This window comes from Serinus canaria, chromosome 9 (assembly GCF_022539315.1).
Source record: "Serinus canaria isolate serCan28SL12 chromosome 9, serCan2020, whole genome shotgun sequence".
NCBI lineage: Eukaryota > Metazoa > Chordata > Aves > Passeriformes > Fringillidae > Serinus > Serinus canaria.
This window is the reverse complement of record NC_066323.1, coordinates 24,380,198-24,407,046: the sequence shown is the minus strand read 5'-3', so window position 1 is coordinate 24,407,046 and position 26,849 is coordinate 24,380,198. Positions and strand designations below refer to the sequence as shown.

At 44.5% G+C, this 26,849-nt stretch overlaps 2 protein-coding genes across 3 annotated transcripts; one reads left to right on the top strand and one right to left on the bottom strand.

Annotated features, from left to right (window-relative positions):
- The first annotated feature begins 498 nt into the window (after positions 1–498).
- On the top strand, positions 499–14,286 carry COPB2 (COPI coat complex subunit beta 2). 2 transcript variants are annotated; one of them, XM_030227008.2, is made up of 22 exons: positions 499–637; positions 1,811–1,948; positions 2,174–2,260; positions 3,130–3,256; positions 3,817–3,965; positions 5,076–5,222; positions 6,270–6,369; positions 6,499–6,641; positions 6,859–7,058; positions 7,347–7,457; positions 7,712–7,800; positions 7,877–7,983; positions 8,264–8,407; positions 9,051–9,181; positions 9,452–9,659; positions 9,885–9,995; positions 10,796–11,010; positions 11,287–11,379; positions 11,459–11,639; positions 11,753–11,821; positions 13,468–13,557; positions 13,928–14,286. In XM_030227008.2, exons 1-22 carry the CDS (start codon positions 635–637, stop codon positions 14,021–14,023), a joined length of 2,739 nt encoding a protein of 912 aa, XP_030082868.1. In that variant the 5' UTR covers positions 499–634; the 3' UTR covers positions 14,024–14,286. The 2 variants fall into 2 exon arrangements, with proteins under 2 accessions (XP_030082868.1, XP_009097678.1); XM_009099430.4 differs by having other exon boundaries at positions 13,465–13,557.
- Positions 14,287–14,807: 521 nt separating this feature from the next.
- On the bottom strand, positions 14,808–22,184 carry MRPS22 (mitochondrial ribosomal protein S22). The gene is made up of 8 exons (XM_050978143.1): positions 22,079–22,184; positions 21,691–21,851; positions 20,813–20,977; positions 18,058–18,201; positions 17,523–17,606; positions 16,444–16,589; positions 15,267–15,375; positions 14,808–14,983 (listed from the first exon to the last, which is right to left on the bottom strand). The coding sequence occupies exons 1-8, from the start codon at positions 22,176–22,178 to the stop codon at positions 14,891–14,893; spliced, it is 1,002 nt and encodes a 333-aa protein (XP_050834100.1). The 5' UTR covers positions 22,179–22,184; the 3' UTR covers positions 14,808–14,890.
- Between the last annotated feature and the right edge of the window lie 4,665 nt (positions 22,185–26,849).

Here is a 26,849-nt window from a genome sequence, read left to right as displayed (position 1 = left end):
GTCAAGGCGGAGATGCCGTGTGAGTGGTTTGGGACACTTGGTCTGTTCAGCCCGCAGGAGACTCGGGAAGAGCTCACAGCAATCTCCAGCATCCTCGTGAGGGGAAGGGAGGGGCCGGTAGCGACCTCTGCTCTAGTGACAGGGACAGGACCTGAGGGAACGGCAGAGAGCCGGGTCAGAAGACACTGAGGCTGTTCCCACGGAGGTTGGGCATTGAACAGGCTCGGGCACAGCACCGAGCCTGACAGGGTTCAGGTGTTTGGTAAGCGCTCTCAGACTCACGGGGTGCCGCTCGGGATGCAGTACCAGGGCCCGGGGCTGGGTTCCACGGTCCCGGTGGGTCCAGGCCCACCCGGTGCCTCCCCGGCCCCGAGCCGCCCCACGCCGGAGGCAGCGCGTGCCGACTACAACTCCCACCCGGCTCCGCGCCGCCGACTACACGTCCCGGCATCCCACAGGAGAGCCTCGCTCTCGCGAGACTGGAGGCGCCCAGGCGGTGCTGTCGCGAGAGCGGCGGGCCCGGAAGCTCCACGTCGGAGATCGGAGAGAGACCGGGCGGCGGCGGCGCCGGAGCGGGGCCGGGGACACCGGGCGGCACTGGGGACACCGGGCGGCACCTCGGCACAGCGGGGCCATGGTGAGCGACAGGCAGGGTCCCGGGAGGCGTCTTGCCTCCGCTGCGGGAGGGTGACCATCCCAGCCGGCCCGGGCGACGCAGCGCAGCCCCGCGATCGGCGGACCGGGCGCATGAGGGGCCGGGGCCGGGGCCGCAGCGCGGTGCTGCCCGTGGTGTTCTCAGCCCCAGCGAGCGGCTGTCCCGGGGCTCGGGGTGCGTGTCGCACTCAGCCCTCGGAGCGGCCCTTCCCGACCCTCGGGAGCTGCAGGTCCCGTCGGTTCCCGGGATGAGCGCGGAGCCAAGTGTAGCTGTGCTTGCCTTCCTGGTGTTTGTAGCAGGAGAAGAGAACCCAAACTCATGTCCACATCCCATGTCATAGCCGTGGTTCAGCACCTGTCATAGTACCTGATAATCAGGTGGGGTTTTTTTCCTTGCAGTGTCTAACATACGTAACTGCGGGTTTTATTAATGCCTGCAGTGTTCTTTGGTCAGCCATTATCCACTGAGTTCTCTGAGATAAAAGCAGCGTTAAATGATCGCCAGTGAGTGTCTAAAGAATCACAATGCCTCGAATATATTAGAAAATCACTTCATGCTAGACTTCATGCCTTTTAAATACTCTGGCTTTACATTGCCAGTGATGAAAGTGGAAGGTCAGAGCCTTCTTTGTAAGGGAAAGACAAACTTTTCCCTGCTCTCAGTTTTTACAAGACAGTGTTCCATTCTGAAACATAATTTTGGAATTGTGAATGGAAGTAAATTTATAATGGACAAATGTTGTGCTCTGTTGTAGTAACTGACTTTTCTTCCTGGTTTGTCAGGTGAAGTAGCAGGAAGATTTATTTTCCAACATTTGTATTAGGCACAAATTCTCTTCACTTTGCTTTCATAGTTCAGGGACACCAGGAGGATGTGCAGTGCATCTTTTTATTTTTTGACTTGGCTGGAGATACTTTGGAAAGAAAATCTGAATTTCACAGAATTAAATTAAGCAGATCCACTGATCACCACTGCCATTGGTGAGGATGTGATGTCTTCCTACAAAAACAGACTCACAGATAGATAGCAAAGAGTAGTAACCTGTCTGCACGGAGAGCAGGATTGGATCCTTTTATTCTAAGAGTGAACTGCAGCTTTCCCTTTCCTGAGCCAGTTTGCTGTTCAGTCACCGGGTGCTCCCCATTGTTCCCCCAGCCTCTGCGCCTGGACATCAAGCGGAAGCTGACGGCGCGCTCCGACCGCGTCAAGAGCGTGGACCTGCATCCCACGGAGCCATGGATGCTGGCCAGCCTCTACAATGGCAGTGTCTGTGTTTGGAACCACGAGACACAGGTGAGTGCCTTCCTGGGAAATGTGCATAACTGTGCATCTGGTGCTGGAAATGGAATTTGTACAGAATCTTCAGTCACTGCTGCTAACTGACTGCTCTCCTCTGGCTGAGTGCAAGAGTCACTGTATCACTAGACAAGGAAGTGACACTGTTAAGAAAATAGAAAGAGCTCATTTTAAAGTTGTTATTTTTTCCAGTGCTATAAACTTAACTGGTTTTATTTTCAGACTCTGGTGAAGAATTTTGAAGTGTGTGACCTGCCTGTGAGAGCTGCCAAATTCGTGGCGAGGAAGAACTGGGTTGTTACTGGAGCTGTAAGCTGTTTCCTCTTGTGATTTCCTGTTCAGCTGCACTTTCTCTGATCAGTTTTCATGCCATTACTTTCTGCATCATGTAATAATCTAATCTGATCTGAATTTGTGGAGGAGAAGGGAATACTTCACTACAGTTTCCCAGAAGTTTTCTCCTTTGTGGAAGCTTAGAAGCTTAAATTTTCATTTCAAAAAAGAGCAACCTACTAAGGTGACTGACTCTGCAGGTAATGCCACGTAGATGGAGTTTCAGCTTTTACTGCCAGCTGGAACATACTCAGCACAGAGTTCAGACTCAGATCATAGGTTCTTCTTTAACTAAGATGAAACTATTGACAATCCTAGGTAAGATGAATTTGAAATTGCTTTCTACTTTTTTTCTTGGTTATATTAAAAATAGCTTTTTAATTTTGCTCACCACCAGAAAAAAATGCCTGCTTTTATTTAGTGAATGTACCTTGAGAGGAATAGTTGTATTCTGATCTTGGTAATGCATTTTGCCTTATGGAGTGAATTTTTTTTTGGCTAAATTAAGGTAATGCCTAAATGGTTTTTTTCTCAACTTTCATTTCCTCGTCTTCTGCCCTGTACCCAGAATAAAAATGTGTTTTCATTTCATTATATATGCTGCCATGACTTGGTTACTTGTAAAAATGAAAATTTGTTTGAAGGTTTTTCCACTTCATAAATGACTTGAAAGAGCAGTAATTTATAGCTTTCTGAATCCAAGTGTAATTTGTATAATTAGCAAGCAAAATTCCTTAAACATTTGTCTTCAATGGTGGAATGTTTTTTCCTAGCTCCCCTGCATTGCATAGAAGGGGCACTGCACAAGAGACTTCTTTTCACATGGCTTTTTCTCCCTTTCCCAGGATGACATGCAGATCAGAGTTTTTAATTACAACACCCTGGAAAGAGTTCACATGTTTGAGGCCCATTCCGACTACATCCGCTGCATTGCAGTGCACCCCACGCAGCCGTTCATCCTCACAAGCAGTGGTGAGAGTCCTTTGGGATCTTTTCATGTCCAGCTGTTCTCAGGCTCCTGTGTTCTGTGGGGTGAGGGCTTGCAGGTCTTCTTGGGAAGACTCAGAAGTCTTTGAGCAAGAAGCCAACGTGACAGTTGTCATTTTGTTGTTTCTTGGTAGATGCGTTCATGTTTTTTAATGGAATATCATTTGCACTTTAAATTTAAAATATAATGGCTTGTGTTCTGGTCAGAGAAAAGAGCTTTCTCTCTTAATATCTGCCAGAGGAAACATTTGTGTATGTGCCAATTAGTGTGGCAAACTCTCAAGTAACAGCTAAGGTTATGTTTTTAAAAAAATTTCATCATGGTTTGGGGTAAGTTTTTAGCTGGGAATCTGACTTGAAAGCAACAGACAGCTTTCATGCCCCTTTGGTCCTTCTGAAGGACTGGTAATCCTAGAGATGCAAGTAGATTATTAGCAGTGCCCCCTTGCCAGCCTGTGCCATAAAGTTCTGGAGGATTATGCACTTTAAGGAGGTTGTTATCACCCACTGACGCTTGCTTGTTTGTTGTTTCTGTTTTTTTCCAGATGACATGCTGATCAAACTCTGGGACTGGGATAAGAAATGGTCTTGTTCTCAGGTGTTTGAAGGACACACCCATTATGTCATGCAGATTGTCATAAACCCAAAAGACAATAACCAGTTTGCCAGTGCCTCTTTGGATAGGACAATTAAGGTAAAGAAGCTGTATTTGGGTGTTTTAGTCATTAAGTGATTATCAGTGTACACAAACCAATAATCCTGTATGGATAATGGGTCAGTACTCTTAAAAGCAGGTGCAATAATAGAATTTTGACTGAACAAAGACCTGGACATTGGTCCAGGCACCTGCTAAGTAATTCAGTAAATTTTCCAGATGACCTATTGTCTCTAACAATTGGAAAGTAGTTCTTTAAACTTTTTTAAGTGCTGTATCGCCATTTGGACTGCACAGAAATATGGGAGAGGAGTTATGGTTTTACTCTCAGTGAGTGATTTGGGAGCATTAAAGCCATATAGCAGGTAAAGACTTTACCTGTGCACTAAAAAAAAAAACCCTGGTGAAGGTGTCTCTCCCATTACCTGCATGTCCTTGGCTGTTTGTGCATGGAATTGTTTCCAGTGATGCCTTCAGCATTCTCATGGTCTCATTTGCTGTGCAGCTGTTACTAAATATCTGTGACTAAAGATTTTCAGCCACTGAGCAGGGACACCTTCTCACATTTTCTGTACATCATCAGTATATTGGCTGTAAAAAGCCAGCACTGATTTCATGTGGCCACAGATGTTGAGATCAGGTGCATGTAAATGTTGATTTGATGTGATAAACATGAGAAAACACTAGTATATCTACACTTGACTTGATTCATTTTGTATCCTCATTCAACATGAGATTTGATATTCTTTAGTGTAGCTGGAAAAATTAAAATTCAGGACACAGCTGGAGGAAACTTATGTATAACAATCAGTTACTAGTTAATTTTATAAACATGTAGTATTTTTAAAAACAGTGCTTTATATGGTATCATGTCCTTAAAAAAAGTTTAAAGCAACCAATTTCAGTGTTTAGAGGTATGAGCAGAGAGCATGGGCAATTCAGCATGTTATTTGTGTTTACTGGGGGAAGGACTGGTAGTTTGCTGAGCAGTTGTTGAGGTTTTTCATCTAAGGAAAACAACAGTGAATTGGAATTTTGTGTTATTTCTCTTTGGACTTGTGAAGTACTTCTGGATACCTGTTGTGTGTGCCAAGGGTGACCTGGACACAGCAGGTTGCTGGGTACAGGTGTTTGTGTTTTATTGGTCAGGTGTGGCAGCTTGGATCATCCTCTCCCAACTTCACCTTGGAAGGCCACGAGAAAGGAGTGAACTGCATTGACTATTACAGTGGTGGGGACAAGCCATACCTCATTTCTGGGGCAGATGACCGCCTGGTGAAGATCTGGGACTACCAGGTGTGTGCTCAGCTCTTCAGAAGCCTTTGTGCAGGCTGCCACATTTGGTATAAATTTTCTGTTGTTAGATTTTTTTCCTGTGACAAATTAATTCTCTGCCTTTTAGGCCTCATGTTTGTGAAGTAAGCTGTTCCTCTTCTGTGTTCAAGTGTAAATATTGCTCATGTATCAACTCTTTCCATCCTTCCACCTCTCTTTTTTTTCTTCAATCTTTATAGCTTCCCCCCCTCCTGTTTCATCCTGTGCACACTGGCACAGTCCCATGTGTTGCTGCTGCATGGACACCCATGCAGTGCTTGTATCCCCAAACAGGGCAGGAGTGATGAGGTGCCCTGCTTGAATGCTCCTCAGGAAAGAGATCTAATCCAGGGATTCACTTCTGTTGCTGGAGCCTAGAGCTCCAGAGTTCTTCCTGTCTGCAGGTGTCTGAATGGCCAGAAGGGCAAGACAGAAGTTGTTAGGTGGTACTTTCTAGTCACTAAAACTTACTGCCCTGGAGTAAATCCAAGCCCAGAAGGTGAAGCTGGCACTGTCAATTTAAGCATTCAATGCAGTCATGAATATTACACAACAGTGCTTGAGATTTTGCTACCATGTGCAGCTGGAGACACTGTGCGTGCTCCAGTCTTAGTTACTTCAAGCAGAGTAGCCTGTCTTTCAAAACTGTGTGAATGAACATTCTTACCAAAGACCTAAATTAGATCTGTTTTCATCTGTAATGCAATGTTTGGTTATGATTTTTTTTCACAGTGAACTCAGCTTTCTATCATGCTTTAATGTGTTGTGCTGTGCAGCTCTGAGAAAGCATATTTTCTAGCAATAAACACATCTGAAAATAGAGGAAAACAGTTCTGTACCTCCTGCCCAGAAACTTTCTTCTGGGCAGGAGGTACAGCTCAATACAATCAGTTTTTAATAGCTTAGTGCTGTTGTTTGAACACCTTGCAAATATAAGAAATCTAGAGAATTTTCAGATCTATTTTGGATTTGGGGGAGATTTTTTTTAAGAAATAAGGGTTAAAATGTGGCATTGTGTTTTTCTTTCAGAATAAAACTTGTGTCCAGACCCTGGAAGGCCACGCTCAGAACGTGTCTTGTGTCAGCTTCCATCCAGAGCTACCCATCATCATCACCGGCTCTGAAGATGGTAACTTTGGATTTTCTGGTCTAGAAAGGACAGGAAAAGCACTGAGGGGAGAGCTGTTGTAGTGCTGCGGCTGCGCCCCTGCTGCCCTCACAGCAAGATGAAAGGATCTATGGCTGTGTTTTTCCCCAGGCACGGTGCGGATCTGGCACTCCAGCACTTACCGCCTGGAGAGCACCCTGAACTACGGCATGGAGAGGGTGTGGTGTGTGGCCAGCCTCAGGGGCTCCAACAACGTGGCTCTGGGCTATGATGAGGGCAGCATCATTGTTAAGGTACAGTTAATGGTTTGGAGTGAGAAACTGTGATTCATCCTGTCCTGTGTGCACAACAGCTGGATTCTGATTCTGGGATAATATGTAAAATACTGGCATTTTGGCATTTTAATTGGCATTTTTTGATAGAGATTGGCTATTTCACTTGATATTTTCAACTGAAAAGAAAATCAACAATGTGTGTTTTCCATAGCCTCACCTCTTTCTTACTTTCTAGCTCGGTCGTGAAGAACCTGCCATGTCCATGGATGCAAATGGAAAAATTATTTGGGCTAAACATTCTGAAGTCCAACAGGCTAACTTGAAAGCAATGGGAGATGCTGAAATCAAAGATGGAGAGAGGTTGCCACTGGCTGTGAAGGATATGGGCAGCTGTGAAATCTATCCTCAGACAATCCAGCACAACCCTAATGGACGGTAACACATTCCTTCATCGCTCCTCTTGAATTGGTTGGGTTTTTTTGTTAACAGGCTCAAATAAAAGGGATCCAAGTCCAAGAGATGCTCAGTGGAGACCAGAAGGAGCATGACTCAGGAGGGAAATGGAGTTCCATGACATTTTAGCCATATATAAAGCTCATGCTCTGTGTTTCAGTGATTACCTTGGGCATAGGAGCCTTTACCTTTACAGATAATCTGCCTTCTTGCTGCTGCCTGTTGACCTGGACACAGATATCTGACAAGTGCCTCTCTCTCCTGCCCCAGGTTTGTGGTGGTGTGTGGTGATGGTGAATACATCATCTACACAGCCATGGCTCTGAGGAACAAGAGTTTTGGTTCTGCACAGGAGTTTGTGTGGGCACATGACTCTTCAGAGTAAGTCTTGCAAGTTCTTTCCTTTGTATTACATTTGCAGCTGCTACTTTAGTTTAGTTTTCAGGCCATGAAACATGCATGTAAAATGAACTTTGAGTAGTTGTCCTGCTTGAAAAGTTTGGATTTTTAGCACTCTGCTGATTTTAGAAGATAACTCAAATGCAGTTGTTTTGTATGAGCTTATAGTTTAGTAATTTACTACTTTGGAAACAAAATAATTGTTTTGTTTATTTACAATTTTATCTCTTATTTAGGTATGCAATCAGGGAGAGCAACAGTGTTGTAAAGATATTTAAAAATTTCAAAGAGAAGAAGTCGTTCAAGCCTGATTTTGGAGCAGAAGGTAAATACTTTAAAAATAGATATGCTGGTATGGTTTTTGTACAATGTGGATTTCTTCCACCTTTGTTTTCTTGTAGGCATCTATGGTGGCTTTCTGTTGGGAGTCAGATCTGTTAATGGCCTGGCATTCTATGACTGGGAGAACACAGAGCTGATTCGCAGGATTGAAATCCAGCCCAAACATGTGAGTTTCTACATGAGACTGAAGATATTTACCTGTCTGACGTAGTGATTTATATTTTTTTTTACTCAACTAGTTTTCTTGCATGAAGCAAAGCTGTCAATAGTAAAGTAATAATTTAAGTTTATCTCAGTCATGTAGCAGCAAGAGCAGAAAAATTCCTGTATGCGTTGACTTCTCAGTCCTAAAGCTTCTAGAGTTGGGGTGTTTAACCCTTTATTCCCACATCAGCCTTCTTAGCCTGGGGTGTGTAACACTGCCACTGTTGATTCTGCTGTCACAGATTTTCTGGTCTGACTCGGGTGAGCTCGTGTGCATTGCTACAGAAGAGTCATTCTTCATTCTCAAGTACCTGTCAGAAAAAGTGGCAGCAGCCCAAGAAACACATGAAGGTGTCACTGAAGATGGAATTGAAGATGCCTTTGAGGTACCTTCTATTTAAAAAGTGGAATGAGATTAGAGGTGGTAGAAGCAACAGACTGCAACAAACTTAGTCCTTAATGCAGTCCAATTTAAATTTTAGTTTCCAAACCATTTTTAGTATCACACATTGTGCACCTGCTTGAGGAACACTTAATCATTTTTTTGGGATTCACAAGGAGTGTATCCCTGTCTGAATCGAAGCATAACAGACCTTGATGCCAGCATTTCTCTTCATCTGTTCACTATTGTCAGAGAGTTATTGTCAGAGATATTTTTTAAAACACACTTTTGGGTAATTCCTATTTTTTTTCTACAATTTTCAAGTTTTGAAATGTTATTCAAGTTTGAGAAGTGAAAAAACCTCATGCGGTGAATCAAAATTTCAGAAGGAAAGTTACCTTTGATTGTTTTGCTTAATGCTTCGTTTGGTGCTTGTTTCCTAGATTTATAATTAGCTTAGTTAAGAATTAGGGTAGCATGTATGTAGAATGAAATTATCATTTATGTACTTCTACATCTAAATTTATATTTGCAGCTTGCCCAACAATTAAAGTATAGAACATGGAATTATATTTTAAATTTCAGAGTCTTTCTGCTACCTAGAAGTACCTTTTTATGTATCTAATTACCCAAAATTTGCTTTGCAGGTTCTTGGTGAGATCCAGGAGATTGTGAAAACGGGTCTGTGGGTCGGCGACTGCTTTATTTACACCAGTTCTGTGAACAGACTCAACTACTACGTTGGAGGCGAGATTGTCACCATTGCCCACCTGGACAGGTGAGTTGCTGCTCTCTCAGTGAAGGGGGCTCCAGGTGCACCCTGGCAGCTGCTGCTGTGCCTGCTTTAGCACCAGGGGTGGGAACAAGTGGGGTGTTGTGAGGCAGCAGTGCAGTTCTGGGGGATGACCAGTGCTGTGTGAAAGAGTACATCCAGGAAAATCAGAGTGCTTGATGGGAGCATTCTTGCTGCCATAAGAGCTACTGGAATGGTTTTTGACCATTGTTTGTGTGGATCTGTTGAAGTTGAGTGCTCTTTGTTTTGTTTCAGAACAATGTATCTCCTGGGCTATATCCCCAAGGACAACAGGCTGTATTTGGGTGATAAAGAGCTAAACATTGTTAGTTACTCTCTGCTGGTCTCAGTGCTCGAATATCAAACTGCTGTGATGAGGAGGGATTTCGGCATGGCTGACAAAGTTCTTCCCACAATCCCAAAAGAACAGAGAACCAGAGTTGCACATTTTCTTGAAAAACAGGCAAGAAAACTACTTCTTAGTTATGCAACTAAATAAATCAGTTTATTCACATTCTTAATTGAGTTTGCTAAGCAAAACACAGTGATACTATCTGTGAGCATTAACTCTTGTTAAATATCCTGTTTGAGAACACTGTAACCTTCTGTTCAGAGTGCTTTTGTTAAAGTATTTAGGATTGTGTTTGACCTGGCAGGTCCCAGCTTCACTGTCAGATTTTTATTTTAGGGCTTTAAACAACAAGCTCTTGCAGTATCTACAGATCCAGAGCATCGTTTTGAACTTGCTCTTCAACTTGGAGAATTAAAAATAGCCTATCAGCTTGCAGTGGAAGCAGAGGTAATGATGTAAATTTGGATGATTGATCCTGGATTCTGAGTATTAGCAGGAGTCTGAGAGGCCCTATAAGAAAAGGCAGTGGTATGTGGGAATGCAATACAACTCCCTAAACACAGCTGAAATGTCTGCAACTCCTTTGGTGGAGTTCTGCCCATAATTCAAAGGAATCTAAGCTGTGGGATATGGACAAAGAATGGTGTCTGCTCAGAAAGCTACAGGAACACCTGGAGAATACAGAACTTGAGCCCAGAACCAAGCCTCAATCTCCAGTGCTTAACAGTGAGGAGGAAATACAGGGCTGAAGCCTTCAGACCTTTCTTCCAGCCTTGGCAGACTTAGACTGCTCACTAAAAAAACTGATTTGTCCCATCATTATTATGCAGAGAGTTGATCTCCTTGTTCCTGCTGTAAAATAATCCGGTTATTTAGAAGGAATGTTAACTTAGTTACAGACACAAATGCCTTTCAGCGTTCTGAGGGTTAACTTGGGAGCTTTAAGAGATTGTTACAGTTAAATTTCCAGTGTTCCTCCTTCCCTCCTCCATGTTTACTGAGAAGCTGTTTATTTTATGTAGCCTTACAGCTAGGTAGGGATCTCTTAGCACTCACTGTGTCATGCTGAGAAGCTGCAGTAATCGTAGTGCCTCAGCAGGAAGACAAGTGTAGTCATGGGATACAGCACCTTCACAAGTCAACTTGTATTTTCATACTGAGTGCTCTGAAAACCTTTAAATGCTGTTCAGAAGTGTGAGTGGTTTGGTTTTTTTCTTTCCTTCCCTCTCCCCTTTTTGTACAATCAGTCAGAACAGAAGTGGAAGCAGCTTGCAGAGCTTGCCATCAGTAAATGCCAGTTTGGCTTAGCCCAGGAGTGTCTCCACCATGCCCAAGACTACGGAGGGCTGCTGCTCCTGGCCACAGCTTCAGGGAACGCCAGCATGGTGAACAAGTTGGCAGAAGGTGCAGAAAAGGATGGCAAGAATAATGTGGCATTTATGAGCTACTTCCTGCAGGGAAAGTAAGTAGCAAATGAGCTTCTGATTGTTCTGTTCTGATGTCTCAAGTGTGGAGACCCTCAGGTTCTTCAAGTGGTTAACTTCAGCTAACTGAAAATTTCATGGAGAAACATGAGCATAGGTCCTACTCAGAAAAGCTCATTCTATGATGGCTGCTAGATTCAAAGTCTGAAATGAAAGCACCTTAAATTAATGGAATAGAATAAACAGCTAGTCTAATACAAAAATTTGTTTTTATTAAGTTTACTGGCTAAAAACACATTTTGAAATCTTTTTAGGCTTGATTCATGTTTGGAACTCCTGATCAAAACTGGGCGTCTCCCTGAAGCTGCTTTCCTTGCACGGACGTATTTGCCAAGCCAAGTTTCAAGGTAATTTCTAAGCATATGCAGAGCATGAGCTGTGTTGTCTGAATGAGCTGTCTGTAACAAATCTGGTTTGCATCCCCAGGGTTGTTAAACTCTGGCGGGAGAACCTCTCTAAAGTCAATCAGAAGGCTGCTGAGTCCCTTGCTGATCCCACAGAATACGAAAATCTTTTCCCTGGATTAAAGGAAGCTTTTGTTGCTGAAGAGTACGTTAAGCAAAGTCTTGCTGACTTGAGGCCAGCCAGGGAATACCCCCTTGTCACTGTAAGTAGAAGGTTTTACTGTCTCTAGAAGACTAACATTTGGTGCTGTGTAAAATCAGCTCTAAGCAACTCAGTGCAACTTAAATGTTTCTGGGTTTTTTTTTTTACTTTTAGCCAAATGAAGAAAGAAACTTACTTGAAGAAGCAAAAGGATTTGAGCCCTCTGGAATAATGACATCTCAGGTCAGTGAGTGATGAATCTAAGGGAGAACTTTGCTATCTTACAGTAACTTCTACCCTGGAGAATATTTCACCAGTAATGGACAAATTGGTGCTTTTGTTACCTTGACTGTAAGTGCTGCAGTTGGCCTCATGTTCTTTTTTATCTACATCTGTACTTACTAACAGCTTCCTGACTGTGAAATTATTTGTGTGCTTCCTTACCTTGGGTCACCCTGTGTAGTTTGAGTAGTTCTAGAGTCTTTCCATTGAATTCATCCTACAGAAAAGTAACTCCAGTTGCATTTACAAGCACTGGCTCGACTGCAGCTGGTTTTCTAAAAGCTCAGTAGCTGGAAATGGAAACTCTTGCCTATTACAGCAATGACAAATGCTCTGTGTTCTTTGTTGGTGTGCTCTATGGTTGTGGAATAACACTGCTCCATAACTAACTGGCCAGGAATCCTACTGAGGTACTTGACCATAGGTTCTAACCAATGTCTGAAGTAACAAACAAATTTTTTTACCATCTCAGTTGTCCAATTCTTATGTAGAAAATAGGACAATTATAAGGTATAAGCACAGAGATTGAAACAAACTCAAAGCTTTTCAGAGCCTTAGGAGATGACAACTTCTAATTTTGCTCAAGTCAAATACACTTCACATTTGTATGTGAAAATCATAATGCAGGGTTTCTTAAAGGCAGTGATACTGGCACAAACTCTTTGAGGTTATAAACATCTAAAATCAAAACTGTACTGGAAACTGAAGGAGAAACAAAAAGGCTACAGCTCTCCATTGTCTGGATGTTTTTCCTCATGGGAGGTGTACTACAAAACATAGTTTTGGACATCCCTGACAGAGCAGAGAGCTTAGGTTACTTTCAAGCCTCTGTAGTGACTCTTTGCCTCTTGTGCATCATAGGAAATACTATTAAAGCAAAATCAAACTTGTCTGCACATTTGTTAAAGATGATAAACAGCACTGTCTGGGCTACCTATGGAAATAAATGGAAAGAACTGAGAACTAGCTTGCTGTAGGAGCTGAAAACAAGACCTCAGTGTATCTTTGCATTCAGCTCCTGTTCTCATAGAAGCCCTAAACCCCAGTTGTCTCTTACAGCTGAGGCCGAATATGGGACATTTTGTAAGAGATAGATTAATTCTATATTTAAGTACAGTTAATTGAATAGTACCATTGCTTCAATAATAGTACTGACTGATGCATTATCTTAATATAAAATTTGTGCAGCAGTGAAGCAAGAAGAAAACCGTTATAGGATTTGGAACATTAAGCCCAGCAACTACTAAAATTTGCTGTCAGTCTCAACTAACTTAGTCTCTCCTGCGAGGATGTTGAAAATCACTAACAACATTCCAGTGTTTAGAATGAACTGATAATTTCTAAGGTTCTCATTTTATCAGTTCCATCATCAACTGCTTCAAATATACTGGGAAGGGAAATAGTCTCCAGTGGAGTGAATCTTTTCTTCTAGAGTCTTTTCTTTATAATCTTTTCTGACAGTGAAGATCTGGCTCAAGAGTAACTGAGGGAAGCTGAAAGAGAGCCACTGGGCAAGGGGCATTAGAGGTCTGCTGTTGTTTACCTGCTTTTGTTGAAAGAATTTAAATTGAAAAAAAAAACTAAAGGAATTTCTTTGCCATTAGAAGAAGGCTGAAGAACCAGTTCCCTCTCCTAAACAAGAAGTGATGAAGACAGGTGTGCAGAATTCTGACAACCTTCCAGCAAGAGATCAAAAGGTACCCAAACAGTTTTATGAGTGGAAGTATAATTCATTTTACACTAAAGATTTCAATGACTGTGATTTAACCAAGGTACTGCCCATGACTCTGGCAGTCCCAGAGCAGTGTTCAGAGCCCTGCACACAGGAACAGAGCAGTTCAGCAGGCAGGGGTGGCAAGGGGAGTTCAAACCCAGCTGCTCACTTGCTAAAAAGCTGCACTGGTGGAAGAGGCTTCCTCACCAAGCAGGCAACTGCTCTCCAGCCTCCTTTAGCATTGTGTTCCTCATGAGGCCTTGGTTGGGGTTTGCAGAGTGCAGATCCATCCCACAAGCTGCATCACATGTAACCATAGTGGTATCCCCTCATCCAGTCTTTTCTCTCCCTAGACACTGCTGGACTTGGAAGATGACTTAGATAACTTGGATCTGGAGGATATTGATACCACAGATATCAATCTGGATGAAGAGATCTTAGATGAGTGAACATCCTTTTTTAGATGACCAAATCAGGAAATAATTTGGTCAAAACCCAGAGGAATAAAGTTCCTCTGCGTTCCTACGTGCTCCAAGTTATTTTGATTTTTGTATCAGAAGTGGACCATGTACAGAAGGAAGTATACAGCTAGCAACTGTACAAAGAGAATCAGCTTCCAGTATGTTGAAATTCAAGATGTAAGCCTGCTCCAGAACATACTAAAAAATGTTTTCATTTATCAAGCGATTCAATAAATCCTTTTAACATTCTGCTCCTCAGTTCTCCATTTACTAGTAATATTTACTAAGAATAGTAAAATTCTTAAGAATAACCCAGCTTCCACAGTGTATATTCCAAGTCTGTGAAACAGGAGCACAGTAACTGAAAAATAGTATTTTAACCTGACTTTTCTTAGCACCACCACTGAGGTGTGAGGTTATGTATTCACTGTGCTGCCATCTAGCACTGGTAACCATCAACATCAGCTCAGTTACTCTTTCAGACACCACTTGTAGTTAAAAGCTCCAAAAGAGCAGTGATACAGCTTAAGGGTTAGAAGTGGTGTTTGTTACACCCTTTCCTAATTGAAGCTGTCCAGACCCTGCACTTACCTCAATAACTAAAATGAATTGTGGGCAATTCCTTAGAACAAAAAAACAATTGAACTCGGGGTACAGTGTCAGTGTAAACAAGTCATGAGGGCTGCTCTAAGTTCACTTAGAGAACTTTTCAAAATGAATTGCTGTAGTGATTCACATCTATTTCAGTAAAGGAAAATACATTCTATAGCAGTCATTTTCAAGTATTTATTGTGGAATCCTGTACAGAAAATGTTTATAAACAGACTTAAAACTTCCGATGAGCTGAGGTTTACTTCATGAAGCTGAAGAAGTAGCCATTGCTTCTTCATAAGCCTGCAGGGCCAGCTGGATGTAACCTTCTCTTTGGGATTCAGTTTTCACAAATACCTGCAGCCATGGCAGGAGAGAGGTTAAAGTAATGCCATGTAATGTAACATGGCATTAGAGAGGTTAATGTAACTGGCAGATCTGCCAGTGCCAGATCAGCCAGCCACACCTGCAATCCTGATGCAGCTGTAGGTACAGAGTTTAACAAGAACCCCAGCGTGGCATGTACAACAGTTCTGGTTAAGTGTCTGCTTCCCAAGGTAAGGAGAAATGTAACTACTCCCTGGGGTTCTGATGGTTAAAAGCTTTCTTCTGCAGGTTGGGTCAAAGCAGAAAGGCTTACCTTGATCAGATCAACTCCTTGAAGTTTCTGTTCTTTAGCTTCCTTTGCTGACTGACATTCAGGGTGAAGCATATGATACAGTGTAATTAAACTTGTAGCATCGTCCAGCCTAAACAAATAGAGGCTCATTTTAGCAATTCCCCTCTCAGAGTGCTTACAGAGAGTGTATTTTGTGATGTACTTTGCAAAGCACAGGCTGTCAGACTGCTGCTTCCACTGAGTATCCAGTCCCTGGAATACACAAGCAAGTACCTACATCTATCCCTCTTGCAGCTGAAGCCTGCTGGCCTGCTCAGCAGTAATTCAGCTGACAAATACAATCAATTACCAGTTATGAGTGTTTAGTGGAACTTTCTAACATAGACTGCAATGACCAGTATGTTTTACAGAAGTAGCATTAGAAATCCTGTGACACAGAGCTCTCAGCTGAGTTTAAAACTACTGAAGTGTGTGGCAGGAAAAGACATTCCAAACTCTGCTTGTTTAAATTGGCCAGATAAATGAATTTTCCTTTTACCAATCTGATTCTAAACCAGAAACCTTCCTGATTTCTCCATATGCTCAGGTTAAAAAGCAAGATCTGACCATCTGTTCCAAGTTTCTAACTGAAACAGCAGAAAATAAATGCCACTATCACTGCAACCTGGAGTTCTGATTGTACAAATGTCTCCCAGCTCTAGTGGCATTTTGAACAATGGAATATTGTTCACTTCAGGGAACTTTGAATAAATTTAGCTCCACGTTTTATAGAAACTCACCCATTTAAAATGAAACCTTATCTACAAGGTTCCTAAGCTACTTAGGAATTGCTCTAAAACCCAGAGTGTATCAACTTTATAAGCCAAAACTGAACTCAGTATGGAAATGCCAGGCTTTAAGATCAGAAGTGCTCAGAGCTGGAAGTGTTCTGACAATTACATGGGAAACAAAAATAAAAACCCCAAAACCACAGAAGGCTAATTTCTGCAGAAACCTATATATACACCCTACAACTTCATGGACTGTTACTGGTGCTCCTGTACAGCTAGCAGGACCTACACAGCTAACTGTTAGAGCTGGCCTAAACCACCAGGTAAATGAGAACTTTCCTACATCTGACAGAAATACTAGTTTTATTGGCAAACAGCAGTAGTTTTCTAAGGCAAGGCAGGATTACCAAGCGCCAGGCTGTACTCACAGGTCTCTGTTGATCATGTCTATGAGTAAGCCATCTGTCTTCTTCCTGCTGAGCAGGTACCACACCATGCCCCCGAAGTGCCTGGTGGAGCGCAGCAGGTCGTACTTGCCGTGTTTCTCGATGTCCTCATAGGTGCGGTGGTGAACCTGCACACACATGGGCTTGTTCATGGCAGAACTGGAGCCTGCTGTCAGCTTTCCCCCTGAACCTCTCAGAATTTTCAATCCTTTTCATTTCCTGAAGGTGCAGGGGTAAGCCACAGGCTGAACCATATGCCTGTTATAATTCAGGGTAATGCTTGGGTAGCCCAGTCCTTGGTACTCAGGCATAGACATCTTTATGGTAAAAGGAAGCTAAATCCTGTCACTACTGAACTTTTGGGGAGAGAGGGATATAAGCTCAGGACCTTTACTGCAGTGCTGTCACGTTGCATCTATTCTTTCAGGAGAAAAATCCTAGAGCAAAGAGCTGTGAAACTTTTCTTAGGAAAAAGAGCTACTTAAAAAATCGCTAATACAAGTTATGATTTCTCAAATCACTGAGAACATTATAGTTTAAAGAGAAGTAAACATTTTAAAAGCACGTGTAGACTAACATTTACCAGCACCTATAGCTACTAATTTTATTCTGCTAGAACTACATTTTTGTAGCTGGTCTTTGTCAAAAATAATACTTTGTGCACAGTGCTGTTTCTCAAAATGGACTTTGTCAGCTCCCTAGCTGGTCCTGTCAGCTCCCAAGCCAGCTGTCAGTGTGACTTCAGCAGCAAAACTCTGCTCAGAGCCCCTGACAAGTGTTACCATCAATTCTGCTTTCATACCAAAAGTACCTGAATAAAAACTATTTTTGTATGTGCAGTATCCTTCTAGGCTGGTAAAAATTACTTGTGCAAAATCCTGTGTTACTGTTCTGCATAAAAATAAACCCCAAAGTCATCACAAGGATAATCTATATGGGAGAAATTAGAGCACATCTGACCAACACCTCTGCTCCCAGATAAATATTTATGTTTACAAAATAAACCCTACAATTCTCCACTAGGGTCTTTTTTTTACTAGAAAAATGGAAAGTGAACTCACTCTGATATAGTCGGGTGAATCTGGCTCAAACTGAGCAATGCACATGTTCAGGACATCTTCATGACGGTCTTGCTGAAATACAGTCTGAAACAACAGTTTGGATTCAGGGGTAGATTATGTAATCCCACCATCCCAACTCTCCAAAATCAAAACAGCAGCCACACGTCTGTTCTGGACAACACAATGAGTAACCCCTTCATCAAAAGACAACATGGACAGAAGTACAGCAACTGCCTTGATGACATTAATATAATGTTTCTTGATCTTTGATTCTGAAACACCAGTTCACAATTCCAGATTAAACGTACAATTATTTCTAGTATGACACAGTATTTACACCTACCCAGGATTTTCTGGGCCCTAGCCTGGAACTTTGTTTCAAGTATTTTAACTAAGTTACAATGAAAGGCAATTGTTCAAAACAATTCAAGCACTAAACACACCCACAAAGAATGGCTTATTCCACTAAGAGTGGTTTCACTATCAGACTGCAATGAAGTCAAAGTGCTCAGTTTCAAAGCCAAGAAGAGCTTACCCCAAGGTTCTCATCCTTGAATAATGTTGGGGGAATCACCCTGCGCCCTTCCTTTGGGAAGAATATCTGGATCATCCTGTCTCGTTCCTCCCAGGTGGCTTTGCGTAACACCCCATTTGGTTCTCTAACTACAATGAACCGTTCCTGCAAATGAGGTAAAAACCAAACATTGTCAAAAGCCTTCTCTCTTGATAGCCAGAACCATCCTAAAAAACCCCTCATTTGTCAAAGTCCTTCTACTCCTAAAGTCACCCTTATAACACCAGTTTCCCACTGACTGTTGCCATATGCCAGATTCATCATTTCTGCCTTACTACCTGCTGAATAAGTGCTGCTTTTGCACCTTGGTTTCACTGTCTGACAGCTGTGCTGTGCCAACACTGAAAGCCATGGCTCTGGGAAGTTTAGAGATAACATGACACATCAGACAGTGAGTTAGCCTGATTTTATCTTTTAATAACACATACAAAATTAGGAATGCAAGTGTCGTGCACCTTTGTGCCTTTTTTCAAGAAGTAGGCTAGAATCAAGTAAGAGCAAGTGCAAGGCAAAAAAACCCAACAAATTAAACAATATACTTAGATCACAAGCATAACTGCTTCAGGGTGGCAAATGGGAAAGTTTGTTGGACAGGAAAGTTTTCAGTATGGTTGTTGGGGCTTGGGTTTTTCCTTCCTTGTTACTTGTGGAACTTTTTCCCACTGAGTTGGTAAGAAGCACTGATGGCTGGGTGCTTGAGGTGGTGGGAGGGGGAACTCCTCTGGTTTTTGGGAGTTTTCCTTGGGGGGACAGAGATACCGTGACAATGGAGGCAGGTAAAAGACAGGGCTGGGGAGGGCAGCCAGGCTGTCTCTTACTGCGGGGACAATTCACCGGCACCGCTGGAGCTCAGCCCTGAGGGACCGAGCTGCTGTGGCCCCGGGAATCCCAAACCTCGAACCTCGAGTGCTCTCTGGGAATCCCGAACCTCGAACCTCGAGTGCTCTCTGGGAATCCCAGACCTCGAGTGACCAGGGATCCCAAACCCCGAGTTCTCTCTGGGAATCCTGAATCCTGAGTGCTCTCCGGGAATCCTGAACCCCGAGTGTCCGGGGATCCCAAACCCCGAGTGCTCTCCGGGAATCCTGAATCCTGAGTGCTCTCTGGGAATCCTGAACCCCAAGTGCCCGGGAATCCCAAACCCCAAGTGCTCTCTGGGAATCCCGAACCCCGAGTGCTCTCTGGGAATCCCGAACCCCAGTGCTCTCTGGGAATCCTGAACCCCGAGTGCCCGGGGATCCCAAACCCCGAGCGCTCTCTGGGAATCCCGAACCCCGAGTGTTCTCTGGGAATCCCAAACCCCGAGTGCTCTCTGGGAATCCCGAATCCTGAGTGCTCTCTGGGAATCCTGAACCCCAAGTGCCCGGGAATCCCAAACCCCAAGTGCTCTCTGGGAATCCCGAACCCCGAGTGCTCTCTGGGAATCCCGAACCCCAGTGCTCTCTGGGAATCCGAACCCCGAGTGCCCGGGGATCCCAAACCCCGAGCGCTCTCTGGGAATCCCGAACCCCGAGTGTTCTCTGGGAATCCCGAACCCCGAGTGCTCTCTGGGAAACCCAAACCCCGAGTGCCCGGGGATCCCAAACCCCGAGCGCTCTCTGGGAATCCCGAACCCCGAGCGCTCTCTGGGAATCCCGAACCTCGCTCTCCCTGCCCTGCTCGCAGCCGGGCCCCACTGTCCCAGCCCTGCTGTTTCTCTGCTCCTGCTCTGGCTTTCCCCACGCCACAGCCGGCACCGTCCCGCAGCTCCAGCTGCCGCCGTGAAACCTCTGCTACATCGCAGCCCCAGCCCGGGATGTCGCTCATTCCTGCCGGCCGTGACCGTGACTGCACCGAAGGGGGAAGGGCCTGCACTCGAGAGGAGTTACCGGGTCCCTGGTTCTGTTTGTGCTAATGCCACAGTTACTGGATTTTGTTTGCATTGTTATACATACTAGCAAAGAACTGTTATTCCTATTCCTGTATCTTTGCCTGAGAGCCCCTTAATTTCAAAATTGTAATTATTCAGAGGGAGGGGGTTTACATTCTCCATTCCAAGGGAGGCTTCTGCCTTCCCTAGCAGACACCTGTCTTTCAAACCAAGACAATGGTGCAGCAGGAGAACAAACAGCAGTTTCCTGGAGAAGGCTCTCAGATAGAGCAATAGAATGGAAGACTGGGCAGTTCATTTCACAGCATCATCACTATATGCACATTTGAACCATGAAAGGTTCTTGGAATCAGAAGGTGGTTAAGAATTTTTCTGGCCTCTTATTACTGGCACTTAAAGGCAATTGAGATGTTTCATTACACAAAGGAAACTTTATCCTTATACTCCCCAATTCCATTAGACTTTCTTTACAGCTTTCCTGGCAACTCATTCATAATTTCCACAGCTTTCCTCCAGATCTTTGCAAGTGTGGAGTAGTTCCATCTTACAAAGGAATCCAGTCCTACAAAAAGCTTCTAGGAGCATGGAAGAACTCAGCACTCCAAGCATATCACAAGCATCTGCTTATAAAATAATTAACTACCTACCACACAGCTTTCCCATGCTTGCTTTTGAGTAGAAGAATGTAATTTATGATTATCAGCTAGAAGCAGGTATTTAGAAATACATTTTTCTCTACTGCCTTGTACCAGACTGACTCCTCAGCCCTTTTGCAAACTGATCCACCTACATTCGCATTAAAGCTTATTTTGAGAACAAATTAAAAATGTTGATCACGTTACTTACACGATGTGGAATGGAGTAACTTAAATCTGTAAACACATATTTTGCAGTTTCAGTTCCTTCAAGGACTTTGTCTTCTGCTAAGACATCATCAATTGGCTCTCGTTCATTCAAAACGGGGGGCATGATTAGTTTTGTTTTAGCTTCCTCAATGGCTTTTCTTGTGGCCTTGTACGGGGAAAAAAAGTTTAATTTTACAATTGAAAATATCATCCTATTGGAAAGATAATCTACAATTTGAGGACAAATATTTTCATTTAGACAAGCTCGGTTTTTTTCTTCTGCAGTTGAGAAAAAAGGAGACACCAATTCCACCTCTAGGTAGGTGAATTTCGTGTAAACAATTTACCACTATTAAAACCTGGACAAAATGCTGAAGGAAGTTACAAAACTACAATGGATAAACTATTGCAAACCAAGTTTATTTCAGGTGTTTTTCCATGGTAAATTTCCCCCAAAGCACAAACTACAACAGTTTGTATATAGCTTTAATTGTGGCTACAGCACAACTGGCTTAAGTCAAGCCCTTTGTCATCCTAAATGAAGTCAGACCAGGAGAGGGAAAAAAAGTAGTCAAAGGATTCCCAGGGCTGTAATTAATATATCAGATGAAGGTATTTGACAGAATTAGGAAGCATAACAGGCTAATAAAGAGAAGCTGTCACTCAAGAAAAAAAAATCAGATTTCCTTCCATATTCCATCAAAATTGCACAAAACTGGACAAACCAATCTATTCCAAGTGAAGAAACACTGATTTACACTGATTTAGGGAACAATCCGAAACAAAGAAAAGAAACCAGTAAGGAAGGCAGAAATCTGGGCTATTACAGGTATTTTGCTAAAATCAACACTTAGTTCCGAAGGAAGCAGAGCAGCCTACCTCTTCCAGCTGAGCTTCGGTCATCAGCTTGTAATGGGGCGGCTTGAGGGCCTTTTTCTCAGGCCGGAACACCTTGTGCAGGTCGAGTCCCGTCATTTTGTACAGCAGCGTCTGAACCGCTTCGTCCGTGAAGGCGGGCTTGGGCTGGGCGGCCTTTCCCTCTGCGGGAGAGGGCACACGCCGTTACCCGGGGGCTGAGGGGACGGTCACCGAGGGGACACCCCCTGCCCTCACGGCTCCTCCCGCCCCGCCGGACCCTCCGCGGCCCCACACCCAGCCCGACCCGCATCCATCCCCAGGGGACAGCAGACCAACACGCGGGGCGGCTGGACCCCGAGGCCCACGCAGGTGGGAGCGCTCTGGGGATGCCCCGGGTCCCCTGGCGTACCGCCCGCATCCGCCGCCAGCGCCCGCCGCGCGGGGAGCGCCCAGAGCGCCCGCAGCCGCGCGGGAAGGGCCGCCGGGCCCCGCGCCCCCAGCGCCGCCATCTTCGCTCCCGCCCCTTCCCGCCCCGCGGCGAGCCGGGAAATGGAGTCACGGAGCCGCGGAGCAGCCCGAGCGGGCAGGGACCCAGCGGGACCAGGGAGCCCGACTCCTCCTGGCCCTTCGCAGCAGACACACCTTGTGCCAAGAGTCACATCGTGTACCAGGAGTCGCACTGTGCCTGAAAGCCTTGTCCAAATGCTTCTTGAACTCACACAGGTTTGGTGCAGTGACCACTGCCCTGCAGATCCTGTGCGCACCTACTGTGGGTGCAAAACCTTTTCGTGACATCCAACCTAAACGTCCCCTGACACAACTTCAGGCCGTTCTCTCAGGTCCTGTCACTAGTCGCCAGGGAACAGAGATCGGTGCCCGCCCCTCCGTTTCCCCTCATGAGGAAGCTGTAGATTGTTATGAGGTCTCCCGAGTCTCCTCCCGGCGCGGGGGAGACACGCGGCCCCTCGGCACTGTCCCAGAGGCAAAGGCCAAGAACGTTGCTGCTCCAAGCGCTCCCAGCGCGTTTGTGCCATTAAAACGCTGCTGAAGGCCTGGTGAGAGCGGAGAGCCCATTCTGCTGTGGCACAAGCCCGGCAGGAGCGCGGGGTGCCCGGCTCCCTCAGCCGCCCAGGGCACAGAGCGGGGCTGCGGGCTCCCTTTCCTTAGCGCGGGGTGCCCGGCTCCCTCAGCCGCCCAGGGCACAGAGCGGGGCTGCGGGCTCCCTTCCTTAGCGCGGGGTGCCCGGCTCCCTCAGCCGCCCAGGGCACAGAGCGGGGCTGCGGGCTCCCTTCCTTAGCGCGGGGTGCCCGGCTCCCTCAGCCGCCCAGGGCACAGAGCGGGGCTGCGGGCTCCCTTCCTCAGCGCGGGGTGCTCGGCTCCCTCAGCCGCCCAGGGCACGGAGCAGGACTGCGGGCTCCCTTCCTTAGCGCGGGGTGCCCGGCTCCCTCAGCCGCCCAGGGCACGGAGCAGGGCTGCGGGCTCCCTTCCTTAGCGGGGAGTCTCCGTAATAGGAAAAACACTGGAATTGAGGCCGCCGTGCGGGATTAAAGCGCTGCTGACCCGCGGGTCCGGAGGGCTACGGGCGGCAGTGGGCGCGCTGCACCGGCGGCTGCCCGCTGCGAGAGACAGGCGGCTACCGGCCCCGCGGCCGGACAGGCTGCCCCGGGGGGAGGAACACGCTGGGAATTCACCCATTAAACCCCACCTGACTCTGACTGCGCCAGTCCGGCCCTGCGTGGTATCCCGAGGAGCCTGTACTGTGCGGGGCACCGGCCTCGTCAGCCCGGCCACGGCTTCACTGCCGCGGGTAGTGAGGAATTGCTGCCCTCATGTTCAGGGAGCTTTAACGCTCTTGTAAAAGAAGGAAAATACACAACTGCACTTAACCATAAAACCAAAATTAGCTTTATACTTAATAATGTATAGCTCTAATGTCTGTGAAGAGAGGGTACTGACGTCTTATAACTGGGCCTGTTTCAGCGGGTTGCAAGTTTATTATGACTTGAAGTTTATTTATTCTAGTTGTTCTGTATATCTTCTGTTGTGAATTTCAGTCTTACAAACTGTGCTCAGGGAGATGTGAAACAGAATTTGATCTTAAAGGTCTCTTCCAGTCTATGATTTTCTTATCAGCAGGCAAGTCTCTGTCCAAGAGCTGGACCACCTCAAGTTGCAGAAAATCAAAGCCACCCATCAGTGCAAGCTGGCTCCTGCCTTCCCATTCAGACAGGAAAGGGTTCACCTCCAGGAGGGGCAATGCGAGCAAGGTGCTTATGCTCTGTAGATCTCCAATTGTTTTAAACTTTAGAGGGTTGTTCATTGCTTTGCCAGATCTAAGTTATACTACTTTTGAAAATGATGATTGAAGTCTGGGAGAAAATGAAGACTTTTGAACATATATTGGTTTTAGTTAAAATAAAGTTAATTATCAGCTTTAAAAAGTGTATTGTTTCTTATAATTGATCTTTTTTGTACTGGGGAGTATTCCTGTTTTTCTCAGCCTTATATCAAAACACATGCTCTGGTCTGAATTTATTATTCACGCTTTTCAATATCCTGGCCTTGTCAGGAAGGTTACAGGAGGATATGTTCTTCTCATATTTGCCTTGCTACAACTAAATTGAAATGACTGGGTATTGCAGAGGGCAAATGAAACCCTTAATATTATTTTAATGTAATTTTGTGCAGAATTTATTTTAAAAATGTTAAGAAAATGAAAAATAATTTTGATGAAATGGAGAAGGTGTTGTTTCTCAATTCTTGCATGGAAGATCTCTGGAGTGAGAGCTATACCCTGTAAGGGAATTGGGAAGTTATTTGGCGACGTGCCTAAAAGCCACTTCAGACCTGTTCATGAGTTTGGATGGCAAGCCAACGTCCATTTTAATTCACAGAAGTGCTTAGAAAAACATCAGAATTTATTGGGCAATATCCAGGAGAGGTTAAATTCACATTCAGTCTGTACTGGAGTAGTAACAGCTGCTGTGAGGATTAACCTTTTTGGCTAGTGGGATGAAAGGAAATATTAACTAACTATACTGTAGATGGAAGTATAGCAGGTTAACATAATTATAAAGTAGGATCGTTTATAATGGGTAGATTGGTTATATTTTATTGTGGATTAAATTTGTACTGAAGTAACAGCTTTAAGTAGAATATTTTATTTTGATGTAGTTAAAAACAGAACACCAGCTTGAGGAATCAGTGGTGTAAAAATCAATAATGAAATAAAGAAGTTTTCTGAGCTTTTGTTATTATTTTCAGTGCATCTCAGAACAGTTGGCTGTTGGAAAATTACAACCATCTGATGATGGGTGGATGTGCCCAGTGAAACCCATTGGTGGTCCAAGTCTGGATTCTGCAGGGAAAGTGTCTATACAAAATCACCTGCACAGTCGGCATTAATTTCCTTTTTGTTGGCAGCTTCGGGATAGCAGAAGGATCAGATGGCTGCTGAGAGTGCACTGGTTGGTTGACATCTCAGGGAAAGAGGAGACAAATGAGGAGCTTAGGAGCTTGTGTTGCTTTGCCTATATAACTGATAAAATAAGGGGCTGTGGTTTACTAGTCTTCCTGAGCCATAAATATGTCAAATTAGTAGTGAGAAGTTGTTTGGAAGTATTGGAAGTTTTGGAAAAAATACAGAGAAAAATACAAAATGTCAGGTTTGGTAACTGTGCATCCAATTGTTATGTGAAGAACACATAGTGAACCCAGTCAGGCTGTGCATGCGTTCACAGTTGATGGTGTGGTCTTTTTAGAGTTAACAGTTCGCTCTCTTCATCCTGGTAAGAAAAAATCTGACAATCCTGTGGAATATTTTTCTGAAGGACAAAATGGACCAAATTGGAAGCTCTTTTTACTGAACCAGCACGGATTAGTCTGAAGATAATTTTTTTTTTCCAGAGAAGGCGTAGAGTGCTGACATAAGAGAGATGACACAAACCTTATTGTATCATCAAATTAGTTTTTAAAGGAACTAAATACTACACATGGTTTGGTTTCACCATGTGCATTGAGGGAGCGGGTATTTTTTGCTAAAATTGTTGGAGTTGTCATTTTCAGTAGGATTGCCTGCTTTCTGAGTTGCCCACTGAACCTCAGGTGCTGGAGCTCAGCTGCAGCATTCTCACCCTGTGTGCCAGCTGCCTTCTGCTGCTGCAGACATGCCCAGGGTGAGGGCCTGAGGAAACGTGCTGCAAAAGGCTCCCAGAGCTGTTCCTTTGGGGCTGTCACTTTTAGAGAGTGCTCCTAGGCAGCAGAGGTTGAAGACCAAATGCCCCTCGAGGTTTTATTTGGGCCGTACTGGGCATCTGTGTTTCCAATTGGAAGGGGAAATGGCAGAGCAGGAAGGATTATCCGTGCTCTTTATTTTCAGTTTTCAGCCTTGTTTCAGGCACGCTTGCCCCGCGCTCTGTGCTGTGTTCCTGTGGGCCACGGCGGGGCAGGAGCGAGGGCTTAGAGCAAGGGAAGTGCCTGAGGAGCTGCAGCGGTAATGTAAATAAACTGTTTTCATTAATGACCCACATTTGCCTCTGTCTCGCATAAAGCTGCCATAATCTCACTTTAATAATGATGAATTAGATACACACAAAGACCGTCTCCAGTAGTTGAGATTACATACATTATTTATAGTAGGGATATAAATCCCACTTCAGTTTATATTGTTTTCTTTGCTACACTATAAGAGCTTGAGCCAAAGTCCATTAAAGTCCTTTCCTAACTCCAGCAGGCTCCGAATTAGGAGTCTCTATTTTTCAAATTAATTTTATTATTCCTTTCTCTTCTTGTAATACTTATCTTTTTAAAATAGTCATCAAGGAAAGAAATAATAGTACATATTCAGTATTATTCCAAGTAAGCTATGGTTTCAGTAATTGGTTTTTTTTTTTCCCAATCTTAATAGTTTTTAACCTCCTTCTACATTCCATCACTACTTCAAGTCCTGTCATTCTGAATCCAAGTACTTGCCAGGGCACTGTGAACTAAATCTGGTGTGCAGCACAGACTGTTATGTGTGGGCAGGTGGGATGTGTCTGACCCCTTTGTTTTCACAGGAGAAGGAAGAGCAATGTTCCTGGCAGATTTGTTGGTTTGTTTTGTTTTTTGGGCACAGGAAAATTAGGAGAAGATGGTACCTTCTAATTCAAAGGTTAATTATAATATTTTCCTTCTCTCTT